Source organism: Platalea leucorodia (assembly GCF_965183815.1).
Source record: "Platalea leucorodia genome assembly, chromosome: 5".
Lineage (NCBI taxonomy): Eukaryota > Metazoa > Chordata > Aves > Pelecaniformes > Threskiornithidae > Platalea > Platalea leucorodia.
The window spans coordinates 3,866,681-3,888,659 of record NC_138827.1 but is presented as its reverse complement, the minus strand read 5'-3'; the positions used below and the strand labels follow the sequence as shown (position 1 = coordinate 3,888,659).

At 39.0% G+C, this 21,979-nt stretch overlaps 1 protein-coding gene across 3 annotated transcripts in view; it reads left to right on the top strand.

Moving 5' to 3' along the window:
• The window catches only part of CLEC16A (C-type lectin domain containing 16A), an 88,758-nt gene that overhangs the window by 31,606 nt on the left and 35,173 nt on the right, over window positions 1-21,979 (top strand). For all 3 annotated transcript variants that reach the window (XM_082314583.1, XM_082314582.1, XM_082314584.1), the window contains 6 exons: window positions 3,277-3,399; window positions 6,776-6,885; window positions 7,385-7,429; window positions 8,654-8,704; window positions 10,951-11,079; window positions 15,051-15,171. In XM_082314583.1, coding sequence (XP_082170709.1) covers window positions 3,277-3,399; window positions 6,776-6,885; window positions 7,385-7,429; window positions 8,654-8,704; window positions 10,951-11,079; window positions 15,051-15,171 — 579 coding nt within the window. The remainder of the gene's footprint in view (window positions 1-3,276; window positions 3,400-6,775; window positions 6,886-7,384; window positions 7,430-8,653; window positions 8,705-10,950; window positions 11,080-15,050; window positions 15,172-21,979) is intronic.

Genomic DNA, 21,979 nt, shown 5'->3' with positions numbered 1-21,979 from the left:
CCTCTAATGGGCAAGTAGAGTGGAAATGAAAGTCTTCAGGGAACTAGCTAAGCTGAGCCCCTCCTGTTCTCCTCCATCCCCTTGATGGCTTTATCTTTTTCCAGGAATGAAGGAATGCTTCTCTGAGATTATAACTCGCAATTTCGGGGCTTTCACAGTCTCTTATGACAAGAGAGAATAATGCAACTGATATCACCAAAGATAGCAGCACAGCCTTGCCATGCTCTAGCTCTCTCTGACTTGCATCTCTGATTTCCCACCCTCCCCTGCAACCAGTATACTTCTTCCTGAAAATGTCTTTCCCCGAGGGACTTTTGAGCATCACTGTGCTAGAAAACCCTGATGTCAGAGATGGATTCTCTTCTCTTAAAGTTCATTAGCTGAAGCTGTGAATAGCCAAAATCATTAATTGTAACTGTTGCAACTTCAGAGAGTCCCCAGAAGTCTTTCAATGTCATTGTAAAGGAGTAAGCCTGCATTCTAGGGTTGTATTTCTTAAGAATTCTTCTATTTAAGTCCTTCAGCCCACTATATTTGCTTTCAGTGTAATTAGTCACTCTTCAATATCCTGTTCCCAGAAAAAAAGTCTGATAGCCTCTCTTGTTTCAAAGACGATTTGCTTACATCTATAGTATTGCTGTAAACAATGAGGAACGCAGCAGATGCAGCCTCTTGCTGCTTGGTTTCAGCAATCTCTGTGCTGTTTGTTTTTCACACAATATCCAGAGTTACCAAAAGAAATACAACAGGCAGTGAAATGTCTACCCTTTAAGAGACTAAAAGTATCCTGACCCTAAAACTGGAGATACCTTTTATGCATTTAAGGGGTTAAAATCTACACTTCATTCTTTGGTCATCACATCAGCCCTCTCTAAATGAAAAATTCTTTAGGCTGTACTCATTGGCTTTCCTTGTCAACAATTTACATTAGCATGTTGCTCTTTGGAAGCTATTTTCCTTTCTCCCCCTATCCTTGACCCTAGATCTTGCGTGCTAGAGAGATAATGATATCCAGTTTTGGTCTTCACTGTCTTTCACCAACCCACTCCTCTTGTGCCCTGTAATAGACTGCTTTCAGCCTTGCGGGGGCTGCCGAATCAGTGCCTCTGTGTCTTGAAGAGGAGGGGTTTTACCAGCTGCTGATTTAGTGCCCGGGTTTGATGCAGGAGCAGAATGGTGTTCTTTAAAGCTCAGGAGCTCTACAGCTGCTCCTTTCTACACCAAATTCAAAGGTGCCTCTGGATTGAGCTGGAGCCAGTGTTTATATCTGAATTCACAAGAGATTTGCCTGCTTACAGACTTTCTCAAGGTATGGGTTGATGATCCTTTTCTTTTACAAAAGGGCGTGAAGGTCTTTCTCTAAACATGGAGAGGCCAAGTTGTTTCCCGAGTTTCAGGAAGTAATAAATCTCTAGGAGTTGTGCGTCTAGTATATTTACTGGCTATCTGATGGTAAATGCTCTAGTGAGCTCTTGAATCAGTTCAAACAAACAGGTAATGAATTAGAAATTTAGGATGATTTCTTGTGACTGAATGCAACACAAGCTTGTCCTCTCTACACCACAGGAAAATGAGTTGCACTTTTCTATTTCAGTGTATTGGCTCTTTCAGTTATGTTTCTGATTCCCTAGCTGGTCAGTCTGAATTTCACTTTTCCCCTCCATCCTGCTCATTCTGGCACTGTGGAGAAGGCTACAACAGGACACATTAAAAAAAAAAACCTGAATTGCCTAGCTTAACCAAGGACTTTGGTTTCAGGCCTTGCTCCTAAGGGAGTGGCCTTCTCAGTCTCTGTCGCTAATGTAGACACCCTGTTGAGGCTTTTGATTATGGCTCCTTCCATTTGGATACCGAGTCTGCATTTTGCACTGTGTTCTTGAATGAGTTTAAAGAAAATGTGCTTGTTTTTCACCAGCAAGGAATATCCGTGTGAACAGGAAGAAAGAATCCCAAGAGGTACACATATACAGCTAAATAGATTTGTTGCAAATGCTATCTGAGAGATCTTTAATCCCACAAGGAGCCCTTCATGTATGTTGCTAAAGCATGTGCTATTATCTCAAGAATGCAGAACTCTGCATCCTTGGCAGGCAGACAACCACATGAAAGATGCTGAATATGAATTATTTCACCATGATTTCAATTTGCCCACTTGGTTGAACACCTGCCTGGTCCTGCCTCATTCCTCCCCCATGTTTTCTTAGTCTCCTTAATGGTTTTCTGCTGGTTAATGACCATGTCCTTCTGTGAGAGCTTAATCTGCATATAGATATTCTCTAAGAAATGTTACTCATAAGCAGCTTTCCAGGAGGAAAACTGTAGCTCTTTACTAAACTGTTAGATTGTTGTGAACACTAATATGCTGATTGCCCTGGTTCCTTAAATGATTCCTTCCCCCTCACTCCTTTCTTCAGTCTCATCATGACAGAGGTCATTTGTATCACTGTCATTAGTCTTCAAACAGACCTTTAGTAATTGTTCCAAATACATATGCTTAGCGAAGAAATAAATCAGATATCACAAATGGCATTGTTATGTAGAGTTAACAAGTTCAGGGTTGAAAGAAACTATAAACCACAATATTGTCATCTTCTGTTTTATGGGGCTGTTTATTACCATTCTTTAGAACAAGGACAGGGAGATCCTCAGCAATCCATAACTATGTTTTGTTCTAAGAGGTCTTACCGTAACCAGTCTATTCTGAGAAATAACTTTGCTATTTTAGAGGAATAGGTTGAAGAAAGATGGGTTTAGTTTCCTTATACAAGAAGTCATTGAGAATCTGTGACTTGCATTGGGGAGGGTACTAAATAAGAGGCTACTAGTTACAAAATAAAATTCCTATTTTTTTTAAAACATATATGAACTGATCGCTTACTACCAAAGTGGAATTTAAAATCAGACTTCCGTCTTTTCCCCTTTAGCCTTTATGCTCTTCAGATGTATGGCTTGACTTTGATTTGATTTAGAGGCAAACAAATAGTCTGAGAATTCCAGATGCAGCAAAACGGTTTGGATGTCACCAGTCACTTTGGGATTTGAGTGTCTTCACCCAGTAGGCTCCATTTAAGGCTGAGGTTTTTCAGTGAGACATAAATGTGTTTAGTCTTTCTGTTGTTCCTCCTTTTCCTTGTAATAGAAATTCAAAACTGACTTTCCCAGTTTTGTATTGCTAATTACACTCTTCTGAGAAAACTGCTGTGATCTATTAAATACTTACCTCGAGGCATACTCCTGTTTTCTAATTTACCTTTCTTCCTTCATCCCCCACAAAAGGAATTGACCCAGTCAAACTGGAGAGAATTCAACTTCCAGCTCAACATGCTGAAGAGAGAAATTCATATAATCATGTACTCGCAGAAGGTCTCATAAGGATAATGAATTATGCTGCACAACCAGGTATGACTTTTGCAGTATTTGTTTTCTTGCCAAGCTGAAACTTTTGAAGATGGGGAGGGCGGGAAATGCTACCTAGCCTCTTGTCTTTGAGGGGAAAGCGTCTGTTTAGCATGCTCTTTGATGAACAATCAGTAGATGTGGTCTGTGAAAGACAACTATCAGGTTTTCCTTGGTTGTTGAGGAACCAGAAACTCTGAATTTCTGCTTGTGGTGGGTTGACCTGGCTGGATGCCAGGTGCCCACCAAAGCTGCTCTGTCGCTCCCCCCTCAGCTGGACAGGGGAGAGAAAATATAATGAAAGGCTCGTGGGTTGAGATAAGGGCAGAGAGAGATCGTTCACCAATTACCGTCACGGGCAAAACAGACTCAAGTTGGGGCAATTAATTTATTACCATTCAAATCAGAGGAAGGTAATGAGAAAATAAAAACTAAATCTTAAAACACCTTCTCCCCACCCCTCCCTTCTTCCCAGGCTTAACTTTACTCCTGATTTCTCTGCCTCCTCCCCTGCCGGTGGCACAGGGGGATGGGGAATGGGGGTTGCAGTCAGTTCATCACGCGTTGTCTCTGCTGCTCTTTCCTCCTCAGGGGGAGGACTCCTCACACTTTTCCCGTGCTCCAGCGTGGGGTCCCTCCCACGGCAGACAGTCCTCCACAAACTTCTCCATCATGAGTCCTTCCCATGGGCTGCAGTTCTTCATGAACTGTTCCAGCGTGGGTCCCTTCCACGGGATGCAGTCCTTCAGGAACAGACTGCTCCAGCGTGGGCCCCCCGCAGGGTCACCAGTCCTGCCAGCAAACCTGCTCCAGCCTGGGCTGCTCTCCCCACGGGGCCACAGGTCCTGCCAGGAGCCTGCTCCAGTGTGGGCTTCCCACGGGGTCACGGCCTCCTTCGGGCATCCCCCTGCTCCGGCGTGGGGTCCTCCACGGGCTGCAGGTGGAGATCTGCCCCACTGTTAACCTCCATGGGCTGCAGGGGGACAGCCTGCCTCAGCGTCATCTTCACCAGGGGCTGCAGGGGAATCTCTGCTCCGGTGCCTGGAGCACCTCCTCCCCTCCTTCTTCACTGATCTTGGTGTCTGCAGGGTTGTTCCTCTCATATTCTCACTCTTCTCTCCAGCGGCAATTGCAGAGGGGTTTTTTTCCCTTTCTTAAATATGTCATCCCAGAGGCACTACCATCATCACTGATGGGCTCGGCCTTGGCCAGCAGCAGGTCTGTCCTGGAGCCAGCTGGCATTGGCTCTATTGGACAGAGGGGATGCTTCTGGCGGCTTCTCACAGAAGCCACCTCTGTAGCCCCCCTCCGCTACCAAAACCTTGCCACGCAAAACCAATGCACTGCTGAATAGTTGTTTTTATACTCAGAACTATACAGTTGTCTTAATTCCTTTTTTCTGTGGTTTTGAATAAACAAAAATGATGAGATGTATAGTGATTTCAGCTTAATGTAGGAATTCATCCTGAAAATATGATTTGTGGCACCTTTGCTTGTAAAAGTAATTACAGTGGAGTAGTCTTGAAAACTATATGGTACCCTTTGCTTATAGCAGTCCTTTGTCTCTAGAGGTGAGAGCAAATTTTCTCTTTTTTTTTTTTTTTTTTAATCAAAGGTTATATTTTCAGTTCTGAACTGTTCTGCAGATGATGTGGGGTTTTTTTCCTCACTTCAACTTTTTTGTGAAATGAGGGATAAAAGGCTCCATGACCTATTCCACAGAGATACAGAATCATAGAATGCCCTGAGTTGGGAGGGACCCACAAGGGTCATCGAGTCCAACTCCTGACCCTGCATAGGACAACCCCAAAATTCACACCATGTGTCTGAGGGCGTTGTCCAAATGCTTCTTGGATGCTGTCAGGCTCGGCGCTGTGACTGCCTCCCGGGGGAGCCTGTTCCAGTGCTCCACCACCCTCGGGGTGAAGAACCCTTTCCTAATGTCCAACCTAAACCTCCCCTGGCATGTCCTCCTGCCGTTCCCTCGGGTCCTATCGCTGGTCGCCAGGGAGAAGAGATCAGCGCCTGCCTCTCCTCCTTCCCTCGTGAGGAAGCTGTAGACCGTGATGAGGTCTCCCTTCAGTCTCCTCTTCTCCAGATGAGCAGACCAAGTGACTTCAGCCGCTCCTTGTACGGCTTCCCCTCTAAACCCTTCACCATCTTCGTGGCTCTCCTCTGGACACTCTCTAGTAGCTTCGTATCCTTTTTGTACTGTGGCACCCAAAACCGCACACAGTGCTCAAGATGAGGCCACACCAGTGCAGAGCAGAGCGGGACCATCACCTCCTCGACCGGCTGGCAATACAGTGCTCGATGCACATGATTTTTGTTCAAGCCACTGCTCTTCTCCCTGCACTTCCCCTCTTAAAACTTCAAATGAGTAGAGGTGGTTTTCCCCCGAAACTGCCGCACTGTCAAATTCCTGATTGTCTGCAGAATAAAATCTGATGCTTGTTTGACTTGCAAGACTGATCTGCAGAGTATTAACTTGTTATGCTGATGTGCCAGTCACAGATTAAAAGCACGTTTGTTTATAAAGTGTTTGTACGTACTTCAGAAAGAAAGGGTGCAAGATGAGGAAATGCATTTATTTAAAGAAAAGCACTTCTGGGGAGGGGTGGAAATAGTGGGATTTTATTAAGCTTGCTAAACGCTGTGTAGAACATCTTTTCTCTTCTTTTTGGGCGTACTGACCTTTGTATCTTTAGTTTCTGGCAGCATAGCGCTAACTTGTAAAATAGTAGATGGGAGGTGGGGTCAAAAGCTAAGATGTCTGTCTGTCTGTCTCTTGGGTATATTGTCTTACTATTGATCACTGAGCTCAGACTGTACATTTCTTATATCTTTTTTTTTAAATGCGTCTGAAACTGTAAGCTTGAAATCTCAATGCATTCTTTCACTCTGGCTTCTCTAGATTCTCGCATCCAGGCTGTATCTGATTCCTTTGGGCTTTTCTTAAGGAAAAGCTATGACTTATTAGTATGCTATATACAGAACTTCCTTTCATCTTGTAACTTTATCCATGCTAAGCATCTGTGATTCTTTTGTAATTTTAGTGTAATTCAACCTGTGCTTCAGATTGATAAAGGCATTGTTTTCAGCTTCTTTTCTAATAGTATTGGTCTTTATTGCCTTCTTATTGCATGGTTCTGCTTTAAATTTTCTTCTGCTTTAAATTACTCTTCCAGTTCTTTTTTTATAGCCATCAGAATTGTAAGCCAGCATCAGCACTCATCCTTCTCAGATAGGGTGTGTATGACAGAGGAGGAAAGTTTATGACAATCGCAGAGAAGAGTAGAAACATTTAAGAACATTTGGTAACGAGAAGAGCAATACTTAAACTACTACTATTTTTTGTATTGAAATTTTCTTTTCATAGATGGAAAAATCCGTTTGGCAACTTTAGAACTTGGCTGCCTGTTGCTGAAGCAGCTTGTGTTTTCTAAAAACGGCAGCATCATAAAAGATGTTCACCTTGCTTGCCTTGAGGTAAGTATTTTCTTTCAAATTACCAGTCACAGCATTACTTGTCTTTGAGTCTCGTAGTATGGTTGAATAAATTTGTTTCATTTCTGATTGCAGTAAGCATAAGTGTGAAATTTGAGCTTCTAGAACATCTTTCCATTGGTGGCTCTGTGCAGTGAACATAAAGAATCAATACCCCATGTTCTGTTCTCAGCTTTGCTGTTACCTTGCTATTTAAACTCGAACTTCTCAAGCAGGGTTACGTTTAATTTTCTCTCAAATTTGTATGTCATCCATCTCAACAATGTAAAGACAAGTGCTTTTGAAACTAACAAGCTCACATAAGCTGTATTTTCATAAGTGCAAGAACTGTGTTCTATGAAATTCTGGGCTGAAGGCTATGAATACGGGGATATTAATAGACAGTCTCTTCCGTGTGAGTTTTTGGGTGGTTTACTTCAATGTGACTTTTGAGTAAATGGTGTATTTACTCCCCAAAACACAGTTATTCTATCTTTTCTAGGGTGCAAGGGAAGAAAGTGTTCATCTCCTTCGTCGTTTCTATAAGGTATATATGCAAAATTCTGTAAGAAAAAATCCTTCACATAATGTGGAATTAGAAGCAAGTCTGCAGCCCACTCTCTCTCTATGTAGTGCCCAAGGCAGCACGTTTTTTAAGACGGGAACTCCATGTTTCTGATAGAGAAGGAAGTGTTTTGTTGGAGGATTCTTCTCCTTTCCTGCCCTTCCCATACCGCACCGGCGTACGTCACAAAAAGGCTGTTAGAAGTCTCACCGGGTTTGTACCAGAGGTCAAGTTAGCAGTCAGCTGCTATGTATTTCATGGAACAGAGCCAGACTATTAAACATTTCTGGGATTTTGTCATTGACACTAATATGGAATGTGTTTCTTTTTGGCATTACTTTTTATTTGCGTCTTATCTGAAATGATGATCTAACATTTTACTTAATCTTTTTTTTCTTATTGGAGACCTCTGCAGCTTTTTGCCTTTTTTTTTTAATTGTAAACAATGGGAGAAATAAAATTTTTAGCCCTAGGCGTTAACTTCTATAAAAGGAGCAGTAAATCCATGACAGATTCCAAGCGTCTAAAATCTCTTCCTATTTTTGTTAGAATTCTCTTGAAGAATGTTTTCTCAGTGTGCCTTACAAAAAATAAGTAACTTGTGGTGGGTTGACCTTGGCTGGCTGCTAGACGTCCACCCAGCCGCTCTCTCCCCCTCCTCAATAGGATGGAGGGAGAAGATAAGATGAAAAAATCTTGTGGTCGAGATAAAGACAGGGAGATCACTTACCAATTACCATCATGGCCAAAACAGACCCAACTTGGCGAAAATTAATTTATTGCCAATTAAAATAAATTTAGATAGTGAGAAACAAGGACAAATTAGAACGTCACCTTCCCCCCACCCCTCCCTTTTCCCAGGCTGAAGTTGGCTCCTTCGTTCCTGACTCTCCTACCTTCTACCCCTGCTGAGCGGTGCGGGGGGATGGGAAATGGGGGTTTGGGGTCAGTCCATAACAGTTCATCTCTGCTGCTTCTTCCTCCTCACAGTTTTCCCCCGCCCCAGTGTGGGCCCTCTCCTCCATGGGCTGCAGTCCTTCAGGGAAAACATCTGCTTCAGGGGGGGTCCTCCACAGCCTGCAGTTCCTTCGGGGCATATCCACCTGCTCCGATGCCGCAGTGTGGATCTCCAAACAAAACCAAACAAGCATGCCTCCGTAGCCATAAAGATTCATGATATGTCTGTATCCATTTTTTTTTTGAAAGGGAGAAGAAATTTTTCTGGATATGTTTGAAGATGAATACCGGAGTATGACAGTAAGTGACCCCCCCCTTCTGCCCTGCCAGATCCTCAAACCCAGATACAACACAGGAGCAAGAACAAGTACTTATTGATAACTACTGAGTATGTTGGTAGCTTTATTCCCAGGAGTAGAACAACAAAACATGGGTGGGTTTTTTTTGTCTCTGAGGAGTTGTGTCTACACTTACATAAATCATTTATGTGAAATTTCACAGCTCCTTATTAAATAAAAGCCCATTACTTTCTGAAAGTGAGTATGCAAAAATTATTTTATCCTGGGAAATGAGTCATTGGATTAATTTTTTTTTTTCTAGTTACTAAACAATGTGAAAATCTTCCTGTATCTTTCTGAAGCCCAGGAAGGTTTCCCTTTTGAGTGGTGCTACTTTACTTAACAGTAGAGAACAGGGTTCTAGTGAGCAAATATCGGGGCCTTTGTCTCATCTGGAAGAGGTGCTGCCTGTGCCGCAGTACAGGCTGTGAAAGCTTTAACAGATTACTAAGATGAATCTCAGACAGTTCATATTTAACCTGTAAACATGTTTTAAAACTAATTATCTGTTTCAATTCTTTAGTTAGAATTCGGATAAAAATACTTTGGATATTCAGTTACAGGTTTTTTTCCCACAGTGGTACAGGGATTTAATGAGCAGCCACTAGTTGTCTTTTTGAAAAAGCACAGTTGGTGTGTTGCAATAAGTCTTTTAATATGGGAAGCATCACGCACTTATCTTACCAGCCTAAATAATGGAAGTATTTAGTGAAACATTTAATTTTTTAGTAGTTAAGTATTGCTGTACTTTTAGTTTGAGAAGTGGCACCGATACTACCATCATTTTTATGTTGCAAGTTCAGTATACGTGTAGGTTTTTCTGTTGTATCTCTATTTCTGAGACTGCATTTTTTTTATTTACCATAAAAGACAGAGCTACACTCTAGAATTTGAACTTCGTTTTCCTTAAAGCATATTTCTTTGCCTAGCTAGCAAATTACTTGCTGGGCAGGCTGATTTAAGTGCTAAGTAACACTGATGTTGTCTTGTCAGATAAGTTGTGTGAATAACATGGTATAGAGCTTCTACGAAGGCAGAAGTATATTTGCTCTGTCTGAATGGCAAAGGAAGGAAGAAGTTGTGTCTTCATTAACAGTAGATGAGAACAAGTTCAGATGAGCAAGTAAACTGAACACTGTAGTTCTTAGTGTTTGTGCTTTCAGCAGTGAGTTTCCTTTTTTAACATTTTTCACCTTTATGATGTAAAATGCTGTTCAAACCAGCGTGCACACGTGAACTGCATCTGAAGTAGTTACTTGCTTGTTAGAAATTTTAGTTCTGTGTTCTCATTGTCTATGTAAATTTCTGTACCTTTCTGCACATTAATTGAATTTGTTAATCCAGCGTTCTACACACTGAAGATTAATTGTTCGGAGATGAGAACAATTGGCTAAAGACTATTTTTGTGTTTGTATGCGTGCAAGGCAGCAGTTCAAGACTGCACTGTGAAAATTCTGGCCCTTGTTTCAGTCTGCTTCTTTTATTGTATCCGACCGTGGCAAAGGGGCCAGGAATGCTTCCAGTTACAGTTGGCTATTTTGGAATGCCCACGCGACTGCATTTTTCTTCTATGCAGAATATCATACAAGCTGTGGGAAGGGCTTTTATATGTTTTAGCCATTCCAGCTGGCTTTCTGGCAAAAAGAAGGTCATGTCTCTAGTGCGTGTGTATATAATAGAACTTAGATGAAATTGCCCAAAGGTACAGAAGGATAGATGCTTCAGACATCGTTTATTCATGAAAATAAGCAACACTGTACGGGAGAGACTCTGTTAGTGATTGAAGGGAATTGTCTAGTGTGAAAGTTATTGCATTATTAGAGACGAGAGAGTTCTTTTTGGAGAGAAACGGATCTGGGAAATTTTCCTTGTGATTGAAGTAATTACAAATTTGAGTCAAGACTTAAAATCAAACCTGACAGACTTTGGGTTTTAGTACTCATGAAACAGCTTTTCTTCTGTAATCTTTCAGAGTTTTCTCCTGTGTTTTTTCAGTATGGAAACTTCAACAGTCTTAGGGAATGATGAGCAAATATAAAATAGAGATTGCATGTAAGGAGCTGAAAATAAGACGGATGCTATCAAAAATTCTCAGAACTGTATAACAATTCCTTCCTCTTAAAATATGCAACCATGAGTTCTATTTGAAAGTGATGATGCAAATGCTTATTGTTCTGTGTAGTAATCAATGTTAAAATATTTTTATAGATTAAACCCATGAATGTAGAGTACTTGATGATGGATGCCTCAATCTTGTTGCCTCCAACGGGGACACCACTGACTGGTATTGATTTTGTGAAAAGATTGCCTTGTGGAGATGTGGAAAGAACACGAAGAGTGAGTAAGACTATTTTTCTTACGTTCGTTCATGACAGAGTGATGCCAAAGGCTTTGAACAATTCTAGGAATACAAACCTTTTTCCTTGAAAGCTGCTTGATTGGAAGCTTCATCCATAAAATCATAAAGACTTGATGAAGACAGACCTCTCTGTAGAGTATATAATATTTACCTGTCCCAGTGGAGAAGCTTTTTCTCTACGATTTCTTGTGTCTAGTCAATTCAATATGTTCTTGCCCTGGGGTTTTAACTTTTTTATACCATGGAGACATCTACATAAGAAGGCATTTTGATGAGATGCATTAATGCATTGTCAGTTTCCTTGTGTGATCTGATATCTCAGTCTGTTTTTCATTATATTCTTATAGGAAGAATCTCCTCTGGGAGGTTGGCTGGCTTCATGTTGCTTGTGTTCCTAGACATAACAAAAAATATAATTCTACTCGGCAGTGTTCATCTTGCCAAAGTAATTCATGACAGAGAGCTTGAGAGTGAGGAGAAAAATAGCAAAATACTTATTTTTATGACTGACACAATCTGTAGAGGTGATACTGACCTGAATAACAACATCATTATCAGCATTCTTGGGGGAGTCAGTTCTTGGCCCTTATCTGCCAGTGTCCTATAAGCCTTGCAGTGCCAGTAAGTCTTAAAGATATATTACTGCACAACCTTATTATTTGAAAAGTGCTATTCCTTGGGTAGCTTGGCATTTATGTAAGTGTATATGTAAGTATATTCAAGTACTCTTGAAGAAAAAATTTATTTCCAGGTATCTTCTGAAAACTTGTGTTTTCATTACTTGCTATAAGCCACGCAACTTTTTTTATCACAGCAAGTTACGTCTGATAAAGTACAATGAATTATCTTGAAAAGTATTGTTCTTGGAAAGCAAAAATCCTTCCTAGAATTCTCTCTGAGGCATTTAACAGAATGATACTTAGAAATGCACGTTAATGGAAACTGACTGCTCCATGGTTTTTCATGTGCTAAATAAGGAATAGCTTAACTTCTGTTGGTGGAAATTCAAAAATCAGTACAAATATTTGTGTAAATTCTTTGGGATGGAAGGGTCTTTCTCATCAGCAAGAACTCCCAGAATGCTTCCTTGTTGGTCCTCCTTCCCCTGATCACATTGCTCTAGAAGTTTTAGAATTTCTTAGAATTCCTGTGCTCTCTCTTCCAGCTAGGCTACCTCTCTTAGGCTGAATTGCCGTAACAATATGCTGAACTTCAGGTGTATCTTGTGACATTGCTGCTGCCGCTTAACCTGCTGAAGGTCCTTTTGCTGACAGTTTCAAATGGATAGTGATTCAATTCTGAGCATCCCATGGCATGATTCTAAAAAAGTTCTCAGGTTCTATTTCACTAGCAAGTGAAGAAGTCCCTTACTTTGATTATATCATGAGTTCTTAGCTGTTAGAGATCAGGTCTTTTTAGGCTCTCACTTCTTCTTTTGCTATAGAAAGTCCCTCTAAGTGGCAATTCTTTTCCTCTTAACAACTTTAGGAGGAACTCTCAGAAATCAGTTATCTCTCAAGTTATCAAAGGCACATCACCAAAATCCGGACAGCCAACCCTTCTGACTTAAAACATTAAAATGACCAGAAGTTGTTAGGCTGCTTTTTGAAATCGGCTACTACTGCTTGATCAAGCCCTCTGCCCGGAATCAGATGCTTCTTTTTAATTGTTGGTAGTCCAGTTACTGCTTGTTGGTTGCATCTCTTCCTTCTGATTTCTGTAGTCCTGAAGATGGTACTGCTTACCAGTCACCTAGAATAATGCAAACTCATTTATGTACTTATTTGGGAAGTAATGAACAGTATGGGTCTTAAACGCTGCACCTTGGAGTACATAGCGAGCAGAGACTTTGAGAGCAGGTTTTGAACTACCTGTGAGAACACTCTTTCATGGGAATGTAATAAGATTCCCTGCAAATTCCTTTCTCTTTGCACATGGTATGTGTATATAAATGAAGGAATCAGCGCAAAGTAATCATCCAAGCATCATAATGTGTAGTTCTGTAATGTAGATAACAATTCATATTTGTTCCTACTTAACCAAGAATGTAACAGAAGTCGGCTGAAAAAAATTCTAGGCCACTGAACTGCTCTGCTGTTTTATCGAGGATCTAATAAGATGTGATAGGAAGTCACAAATCATGTGCTTTTGGGTTTATATTGGTATTGCTAGCAAACTGAGGGCTATCAGTATTGGAGGAAGCACAGCGTAGTTCCCTTTTCATCTGATGCTCTTGATTTTTTTTTTTTTCTTGCAAAGGTTGAAGTTCTAATATTCTTTCCTACTCCTGTAGATTAACTCTGCAGTAAATGTGATTACATGTTTGGAGATGAGTGACGTTAGTTTTATAGGGAATGTATGCGAGGAAAATTAAGGCTCTTGCTAGGAGGGAAACAGGATTGAAGGGAAAATAAGTGAAAGCAGAGTGAGTGATGGCTGCCCTCTGAACTCAAACAAAAAACGGTTGGGTTTGACTTTTGGGTTACCAAAAATGCAAGGATGTTGCTGTCTTGATTGAATTTGGAAACTTTTAAACCCAATACCATGAATTCTTCTTGAAGCATCTGGTAGTAAAACTGCTTTATAGTAATCCTATTTAATTTCAGTAAATCCACAATACATTAGAATGCAGTCAGCTTAAATGGGAGAGATCATTGCCCATTGTAAAATGACTCTACTCTTATTCATAAGGTAGTGTTAATATCGTATTTTTGTTAGATACCCTTGACATTCTTTGCTCCGAATAATCATATTGCCCTATTAGATTTCAACAGCATACCAAATTCGTCTGCTCTGGTGTCAGTTCATGGAAGAACCAGATATATGACTTCCCTCTCTTCATCCGTGTTCTGCCAGAAGTTTCTGAAAGCACCACCAGTATGATAGCTGGCCAAGCACTCACATTTCTGATTCACAGGAGCCACAGTTCTGTTGATTTTAAAAATAGAGGGGTGAAGGGGGTTGCCTTAAAGAAGTTTAGATTTGTTTTTCCTAATACTTCCTGCAATCTGGGAGTTCCTGGGCACTGCAGCTGTTCCATGAATTCCATGCTTTTACTGTAAGGCAGCAGTTAATTTACAGTATGCCACAGAATTGCTATGTAGGAAACTGTTTTAAAAAACAAAACACGGGAAGTAATAAAAAATGATTTTTAATTTGCTATACTGAACATACAGTTCTTGTAGTGGAAGAGGATTATAAATGGTGCCTTTCAAAATGTGGCTAATAAAATGATGATTGTTCTTTGGCACTTTTAGTCTTTGCATACCATATGTCATTAATTTCTAAATCAAAACAAGAATATTAATTTCACAGAGCAGCTGTTGAAAGTTCCTTGGGACTGGTGCAGCTTTCAGAATGCTTTGCCCTGATATAGACCTTCTGAGAATATAGATGAAGTTCTCCAAGAATGCTGTTTTGCACGTGGTTAGTTTTGATGAACACAGCAAATTAAAACTCAGAAATCCCCACTGTGTTCTCTCAAACTTGTAGACATCTTAGCTAGACTCAGCTAGAAGAGTTACTACTGTTTTAAGTTCAAAATGTGAGAGTCTCTGAAGGTTGGTTGTGTAGCTGTCTGTAGCATACAAGTGTTGTAAATACAATCAGTCCTAAAATAACGATTAAAAAAAAAAATCCAAGATTGTTGTTTTTGCTTAAACATCTCCTGTAGTCATCTGCCTGTCAGTCACAATCTGTGTAAGTGCGCCAGCGGGATAAAAGCTCTGCCGCTTTTACTTCATTGCAAATAAATAGCGTGTTTCAACTTCTTCCATATCCTTTTTTAACTGACTTTGAAATTACATTCTGCTTTCTCAGTTTAAAAAGTAGATTTACTGCATGACAACAAACTCGGGGTTGTACAAGTGAGTATAGGTTTGTCAGATTCTGTTAAAATATGTAGTGCTGACTGCAGCAATATTTTAATATTTTCTTTTAATTTCTCAAGGCAATCAGAGTTTTCTTTATGCTCCGTTCGCTATCACTGCACTTGCGAGATGAGCCAGAAACTCAGTTACCACTCACAAGGGAGGAAGATCTGATAAAGACAGATGATGTTCTTGACTTGAGTAAGTAGTCCCTCAATTTCCCAAAGAGTCTATGACATGGAAAAATTGCTGACTTTTTTTTAATTAAAAATGCCAAATAGTTATCTTGGTTGTGTAATTGGCTACCAAAGATGATTGTATTAAGTTTGTCTTCTCCTGGATTTGGAACACTTCTTGTGGGTTGGTTTGGGTTTTTTTTTGTTTTTTTTGGGTTTTTTTGTTTGTTTTTTTTTTTTTAAAGAGACTGTTAATAAATGTTCCAGGGTTTAAATATTTAGCACATAAAGGATTCCGAGTCATTCATCTGGTTTCCGGGTATGTTAGTTTTCTAAACAAACTGATCCTAGGACGATTTTGTTCTATTCTGCTTTCACCTATTCCAGATGCACTTAAACCATTCATGAACTTGAAGAGACTGGAGGTAATTACTCCAACAGCTACACTGTGCTGTTTTACTGATGCTGGGGTTTGGTTGTCATCATGTGCCCCCCACCCTGGACTTTTTTCTTCATATCTCTTCTGTCATTTTAAAGTTGGCATATGGAAGCTTTTACTGCCATAGTTGAACAGGATGCTGAGCTATTCCCAAGGGGAATCAGTCTGTGATGTCCAGAATGACCTTGTGATACTAAGGCAAAGTACCTTCTTTCTGCAGTATCCCAGAATACTACTGCACTCTCCATACTGAAGAAATAAAAAAATTTGGGAGGAATAGAATCATGAAGTATGCCATTTTTCTGCAAATTCAATATACCTGTGTTCATTTAACATCAAAATATACATCTCTAGATGACCTTATGTGTTACTAAACAGTGTAATTTCTAGAGCGACTCTGGCCTATATCATAGAGCTGCAGTTTTACTGTCTCCAGCACTGACGTTGGTTAAGAAACAGTAACTTGTTATGTTTTAAGTTAATCTTACTATAGTGTGAGACATTTGCTTTTTGTTTAAAGGTTTAAGCATGTGATTGCTAAAATAGAGCGTGTGTATTTGCTAGGGTTTTAATTTTTGAAGGTTTTCTTACAAAAGAAGGAAAAAAATGCTTTATGTTTTAGACGTTATTTTTTTTGATTCTCTGTGTTTAAGTGCTTGTTGATCTTAATCCAACGAAAAAAAACAGTTGCCCTGGTTGCCTTAGTAGATGTTATGGGAATACATCCAGTATCTCAGAGACTTTTTTTGTGCATCAGGTCCACCAAGAATATTAATTATCTGAGTGAAGGGAAAACACTGAAATGAGCTAAGTGAGCTAAGCAAAAGTTCTGTGATACCAGACCTGCTGTGCGGTAGCTTAATGGATGAAATCCAGGTTAAACCTTAAACAAATAAATAAATTATATTTCAAAATTATCATTAAAAATTTATTAAATTTAATTTTTAGAAAATATGTTTGTCTGCAATACTGAAAATGTCAGAGGACACTCCTTCTGGCATAAAGTCCAAGCCATGCAGCTTAGAGCAGTGAAAGGTTTTGAGAATAAACTCGTTTATCTGTAAATGTGGAAAGAATGCTATCAAAGCAGTTAACTGAACTTGTAAAAATGTACAAGCTGTAGGATATGGACAGGCTTTTACTAAGTAAATGCAAGCATTAGGCTACAGTAGATGAGAAGATACCAAGATATCAGTCCAGTGTTTGCATTTTTGGTAGCTACCTGGCCGATGGCGTGAAAGACTGACAGTTGAGTCATCGCAATTCCCATTTGTTGAATTTCTGTATTATTTAAAAGATTTAAGAAAATATGCAGGCAAAATACTTCTTAAAATGTGTTCTTCAATAGTTGTATTCTGTCCTCTTCCTACTGGTATTGTTTTGGCTTGGTGAATTAAGTGGAATGAGCGTAATGCAAACTCATCACTTTTGGTCTTTCCCAAAGAGAACGAACAGCACAAGATGTTGTTAATTACATTATGCAATTATTAGTTGTCAGGTAAAAAATGGTGTCCAGAATTTAGTTACTGTTGACTTGCTAAAGGATTAGTAATATAGAATTAACTCAGCTTCCTGTTTCAAATGAGTTAGCTATTTATTGCGATGTTGGCTCTTTTTCAGAGGGTGAGCTGAAATAATGAATCAGCTTCTACTGAAAAAAAAGTTTTTTCTTAAATTAACTGGAAATGTGATTATGAAGTAGTTGTTAGGTTTTTTTAGAACATACCAAACAAAAGGTAAATCTGATTGAAATACTGTTTCCAAATGTTATTTGTTCCTCCTCCCCACCCTCTCACCCCCCCAAAAAAAGAAAAAGAATACCTTTTGTCTTCGCTTATCTGTTAGTCTAGAGAAATGCTGGTTGCTCTCATTATAAAATTCAGTGGACTGCACCGCAGGTATTGTGCAGGTGATTGCAGGTGTCTTTTTATTTATGAATTTTCATTTCTAAGGCTGTCGCTTTTACACAGAATACAAGGTATCCTTTTCTTTGGAACATGTAGTTTAGACCATAGGTCATTAATACTTCACTCTGTTATGTATAATTGATTGTAATTTTTATTACGTGTCCATAATGCCAGAATAATTGCTAAAGTAGTGGTCCATGCTCTCTATATTTAATGGTGTCCAAAGTTGTTTCCTTCTTCCAGTGTGGGATGCTGGATATAAATGGTTAAAAGAGTCTATATATAGAAAAGGTGTAAAAAAAGAAAAACTACTAGCCTGAAAATTATTTGCTTCAATTTGAATGAAGTGTTCTAAAATTTAAAGATGTAATGTCTACTGTGAAAAAAGTTTTTAAGAAGATCTATTAAATTAAAACTGTACTGTTGATTTAGAACATCACCCTTTTAGATTTTAAACTCATTTGCTGCTTTAAGACATATTGTAGTCCTTAACTGTGCAGTCATTAACTTAAAATACAAACTTATACTGACCAATATGAACTAAGGCAACAATGGTACTGAACTGCTTGTCACATGGCGCTTGTAAGCATGTGCATGATATTATGTTATTTGTTAATATGTGTGCACATTCGTAGGTGTTTGCACACATGCATATATAAGTAAAGAAAAAAAAGTAGGTTCCATTGCCCTACCCCTGGAACCCAGGCATTAGTGCTCTAGAGACACTTATATGAGAAGAAACCCTTATATGAGAATCTTTTGGTTTTCTATAATTTATCTGATAACTCACCTCTTAATTTTCAGAAGACTTTATCCTTTCCACTGCACTAAGCATAAACTCAAGTTTAAGATAGAAAATCAAAGTTACAAAAACATTTTTTTGAGATAGGAAGGTTAGAATTCTCCTTTGAGTCAGCATTAAGCTGTTTGAGAAGGTAAATGGCAGTATTTCACATAAAGAACAACATTGGGATTGACCAAATACTTATTTAGCTTTGATTCATTTAGACTGGAGGTGCTTTTTCTTTTGACTGACTACTTACCTGTGCTTTTCCGCTTTCTTAGTGGAAGGCAGCAGAGATGCCCGCATGACTGTAGTACATCCCAGGGGAGAACTGAAGTGGTTTCATACGAATTAACCTATTTTATTTTATTCCTAAAGTATCACCTGATAGTCCTCCCAACACCTTTGTTAAGTTGTATGTTCCCAGTGCTCTTTTTCAGAAGAGCTCATGGATTTCTAGCTAGTGATTTCTAGCTCGTCTTTTTAACCTCCAGACTATTCTACAGTGAATATTTTATTGCTATCAAACTTATAGTAGTAACAAGGTGGAATTCTTAACTACATTGTTTATCACCTGATGTGTTAGGAAGGCATTCAAGAAGTCTCACAACTGCAGTATAAAAGCAGAAAGACTCAAAAATGTGGAACAGTGTTTAGAAATCATCTTGTAGGTAAGAATCTGCCAGGCTATACTCACTTTAATTTTTTTGTAATACAATTTGAATTAAGCATATTGCTGTATGCTGGTAGCTCTTCGATTGCAAAACCAGGAACTCACTGAAAATAGCAAGTACGATTTATGACACACTCACAATTTGGGACAGCAGATCCATCCTTCTTTGGAGGAGAAAACCAAATTCTCATTAGTGTAGACTTCAGCAACTGAGTTTATCTTTACAGAAGAAACGTCTCTAAACTGCTTCTCCTGGAAGGGGACATGTCACTCAAAACTGGATCCTGTTTTATGCATCCCTGCCGCTCAGCGTGTGTTACTGGAATGTTTGGAAAGAGGATTTTTTTCTTTTTTTTTTTTTTTTTTTTCCAGATAATCTATTTTAGAAATTTAGTGGTTAACTTGAGCTGATTTTTTTTTTAATTAAGACTTAAGATCGCTGCTTTTCTTACCAGCAAGGTGTTAACTACCAAACCAGCTTTCAGTATGACATAAATCAGAAGACAGAAGGATCAATATAGGACTTTCAAAATGTCTGAATACACAAATATATGTTTATATTCTGTGGACAGATGGGAAGCTGTTACAGATTACATCAGAGTTAAACCTGAACCTTTTGCAGAGATGTTCTGGTACTTCCAGGTACAATCCTGAGATACTGTTTAGTAAACACCTAGTGCAGATAATAGGCTTTATAAACAGTATGAATTGTAGTAGGAAGTGTTATACACTTCAAGAGTATTACAGTTGTATCTGTTCCTTATGTGTGCTGTTGTTAGATATTTAAGTTTAAATACAGAGTATCCCCATAATGATGGCAGTTCTGTGCCTTAGTGTAGTCTCTGCTTTCTGATCTTTTCACAGAAGATTTTAGTCTTTATTTTGGGACCACAATGTAATGTGGTATGTATGTAATTACAGCCATAGATTTTTCAAAGCATGACCCTTTCCATATACTCTAGCATTTATTAGTAAACAAATATTTTTCCACAGCTGGCAGAGTTACAGAAGTTCAGTTAAACACATCGCTTACCCCACTGTTGGTGAAAACAGCCTGCATCTGAAGGAGGAGTGAGTCAGTCTGTCTGGGATCTCAAAATTTTGAACAGAGTTCTAGCCTATTTCCAAAAACTGAAATAAACTGAAAGAGGCTGTAAAAAGGGCCTTACTGTTGAGTTTTCTCATATCCTGCCTTTAAGTCAGAATCTGTCTTGAACGATCAGTTTCATGTGTTGGTTTCAAAAGACTTTTCTTTCCTGGTTAGCTGGAAAGGCATAGACTTATTTCATCTTCAAATCAAGGTGACAGGTGTTAGACCTGTTCCAAAGAAGTGGCACAGGTATCTGTGTCCACAAAATATGATTATGTTTCAAGTGTTGCCTTGGGAGGAGCTTTTCTTGTCGGTAAATTGCTAAAATAATCCTGTGTAGCACAGATAGAGACATTTGGATCTAATCCTCACAGCAAATAGTATCTATTTGGTTTAAAAAAGTCGCTTGCTGAGTATCTATGATTATTGGGTTGATGTTAACTGTTTTTTCTTAGAATCATAGACCAGCCCAGGCTGGAAGGGACCTCAAAAGATCATCTGGTCCAACCTTTAGAAAAGGTTGAAAGAAGAAAGAAAAAAAATCTCATTTTTGTATATGTTTAATGAAACACTATTTCACATTTGATTCAGAATCATCCGAGCTTTATTTTGAAAGCATTGGAAAATGCTGAAGTTATTAAAAATAGAAAAAAAAGTTTATTAAGTATGCAACTGTAATCATATTTTCCCTGTTTTATTCTGTTGCTTTGGGGTTTTTTTTAACCTTTTCCTTGGGATGTGCGCCTTTTTCCCTCCATCGCTTCTTCCCATCTACAGCACTGCACACTCTTTGTTCAAAGCCATCAGAGTTGTTTTGTGATTTTTATTTTAATTTTATTATTTTCAAGGCTACTAGCAAATCCTCTGCGTTCATTGGGGCTTTTGAGCGAAGTTCCGCATTTACATGTACATCAGTTTATGTATTTCAGTTGGTAACTCTTTCTAAACTGCTTATTACTGCTATTGTTACTTAAACGACCTCAACTGAGGTAGTACAGGGATGAAGTTCTAGTGTGTGTGGTAGCATAAAGACATGGTTTCCAGTTCAAGTCTTTTTCATTGCCCAAGAAAGAGAGACAAGGGAATATCAGCATTTCAGTTGGCAAAACGTGACCCAAAAAATGATAATTGTGTGCCTTTCTTTAATTATCACTTTGGAGATCTTTTCGCTCTAACAAATTTTCCTCAGTCTGTTATTACAATGCTTTTTAAATTTTTCTGAACATTGAGATGCTTTCAGTGGTTATGCTCATTCGTATACATATAGTATCAAGAAGGAGTGGAGGTTAACAAGATCCAGTAATTATTTCAGCTACTGTTTTGATTTTGAAAAATCCTGCAAAACTCACCTTATCAAAATGGCTTCCCCCTCCTCCCCCCAGATGCATTGCTGGTGTTTTATGGGAGCTTGATAAGAAAAGTTACAGTTTCTTGTAAAGAAGTATTTTAATATTTTGGTGCTCATATGTTCATTGTAAGCCTTTAAGTGTAGTTGCAAGGTTGTCAGCACTATATATGACTGTATGTTTAGAAATGAGTCAGGTATTCCATAGAAGGTTCATTCCATATTGCTGGGTATGCTGCCACCAGAATGATATATACTGTTAATTTTCAGTATTGTTTTTTACTGTAAATAGTTTTGAAGCACTCGTGTATTATGTGATAACTGCCTGCTTTAGACTGCATGTGAGTTTGTAGGTGTCTCATGTAGGTGGCTTCTTTAATCTTATTCAGCAGCTCACTGTTTGTGTGAAGTTCACTGGCAGCTCAGATTAACAGCCTCGGAATTAACGGCCTCGATGCTTGGTTTCAGGCTGCTGATTCTGTTAGTGACAATGTTTTAAATGTCATGGCCAGGAGGTAAATGATGATACATTTAAAGCTGTTGTTTCTTTGCTAAAACTGAAAAAAGTAACATTATAGTTAGGTCTGCTTGTTCA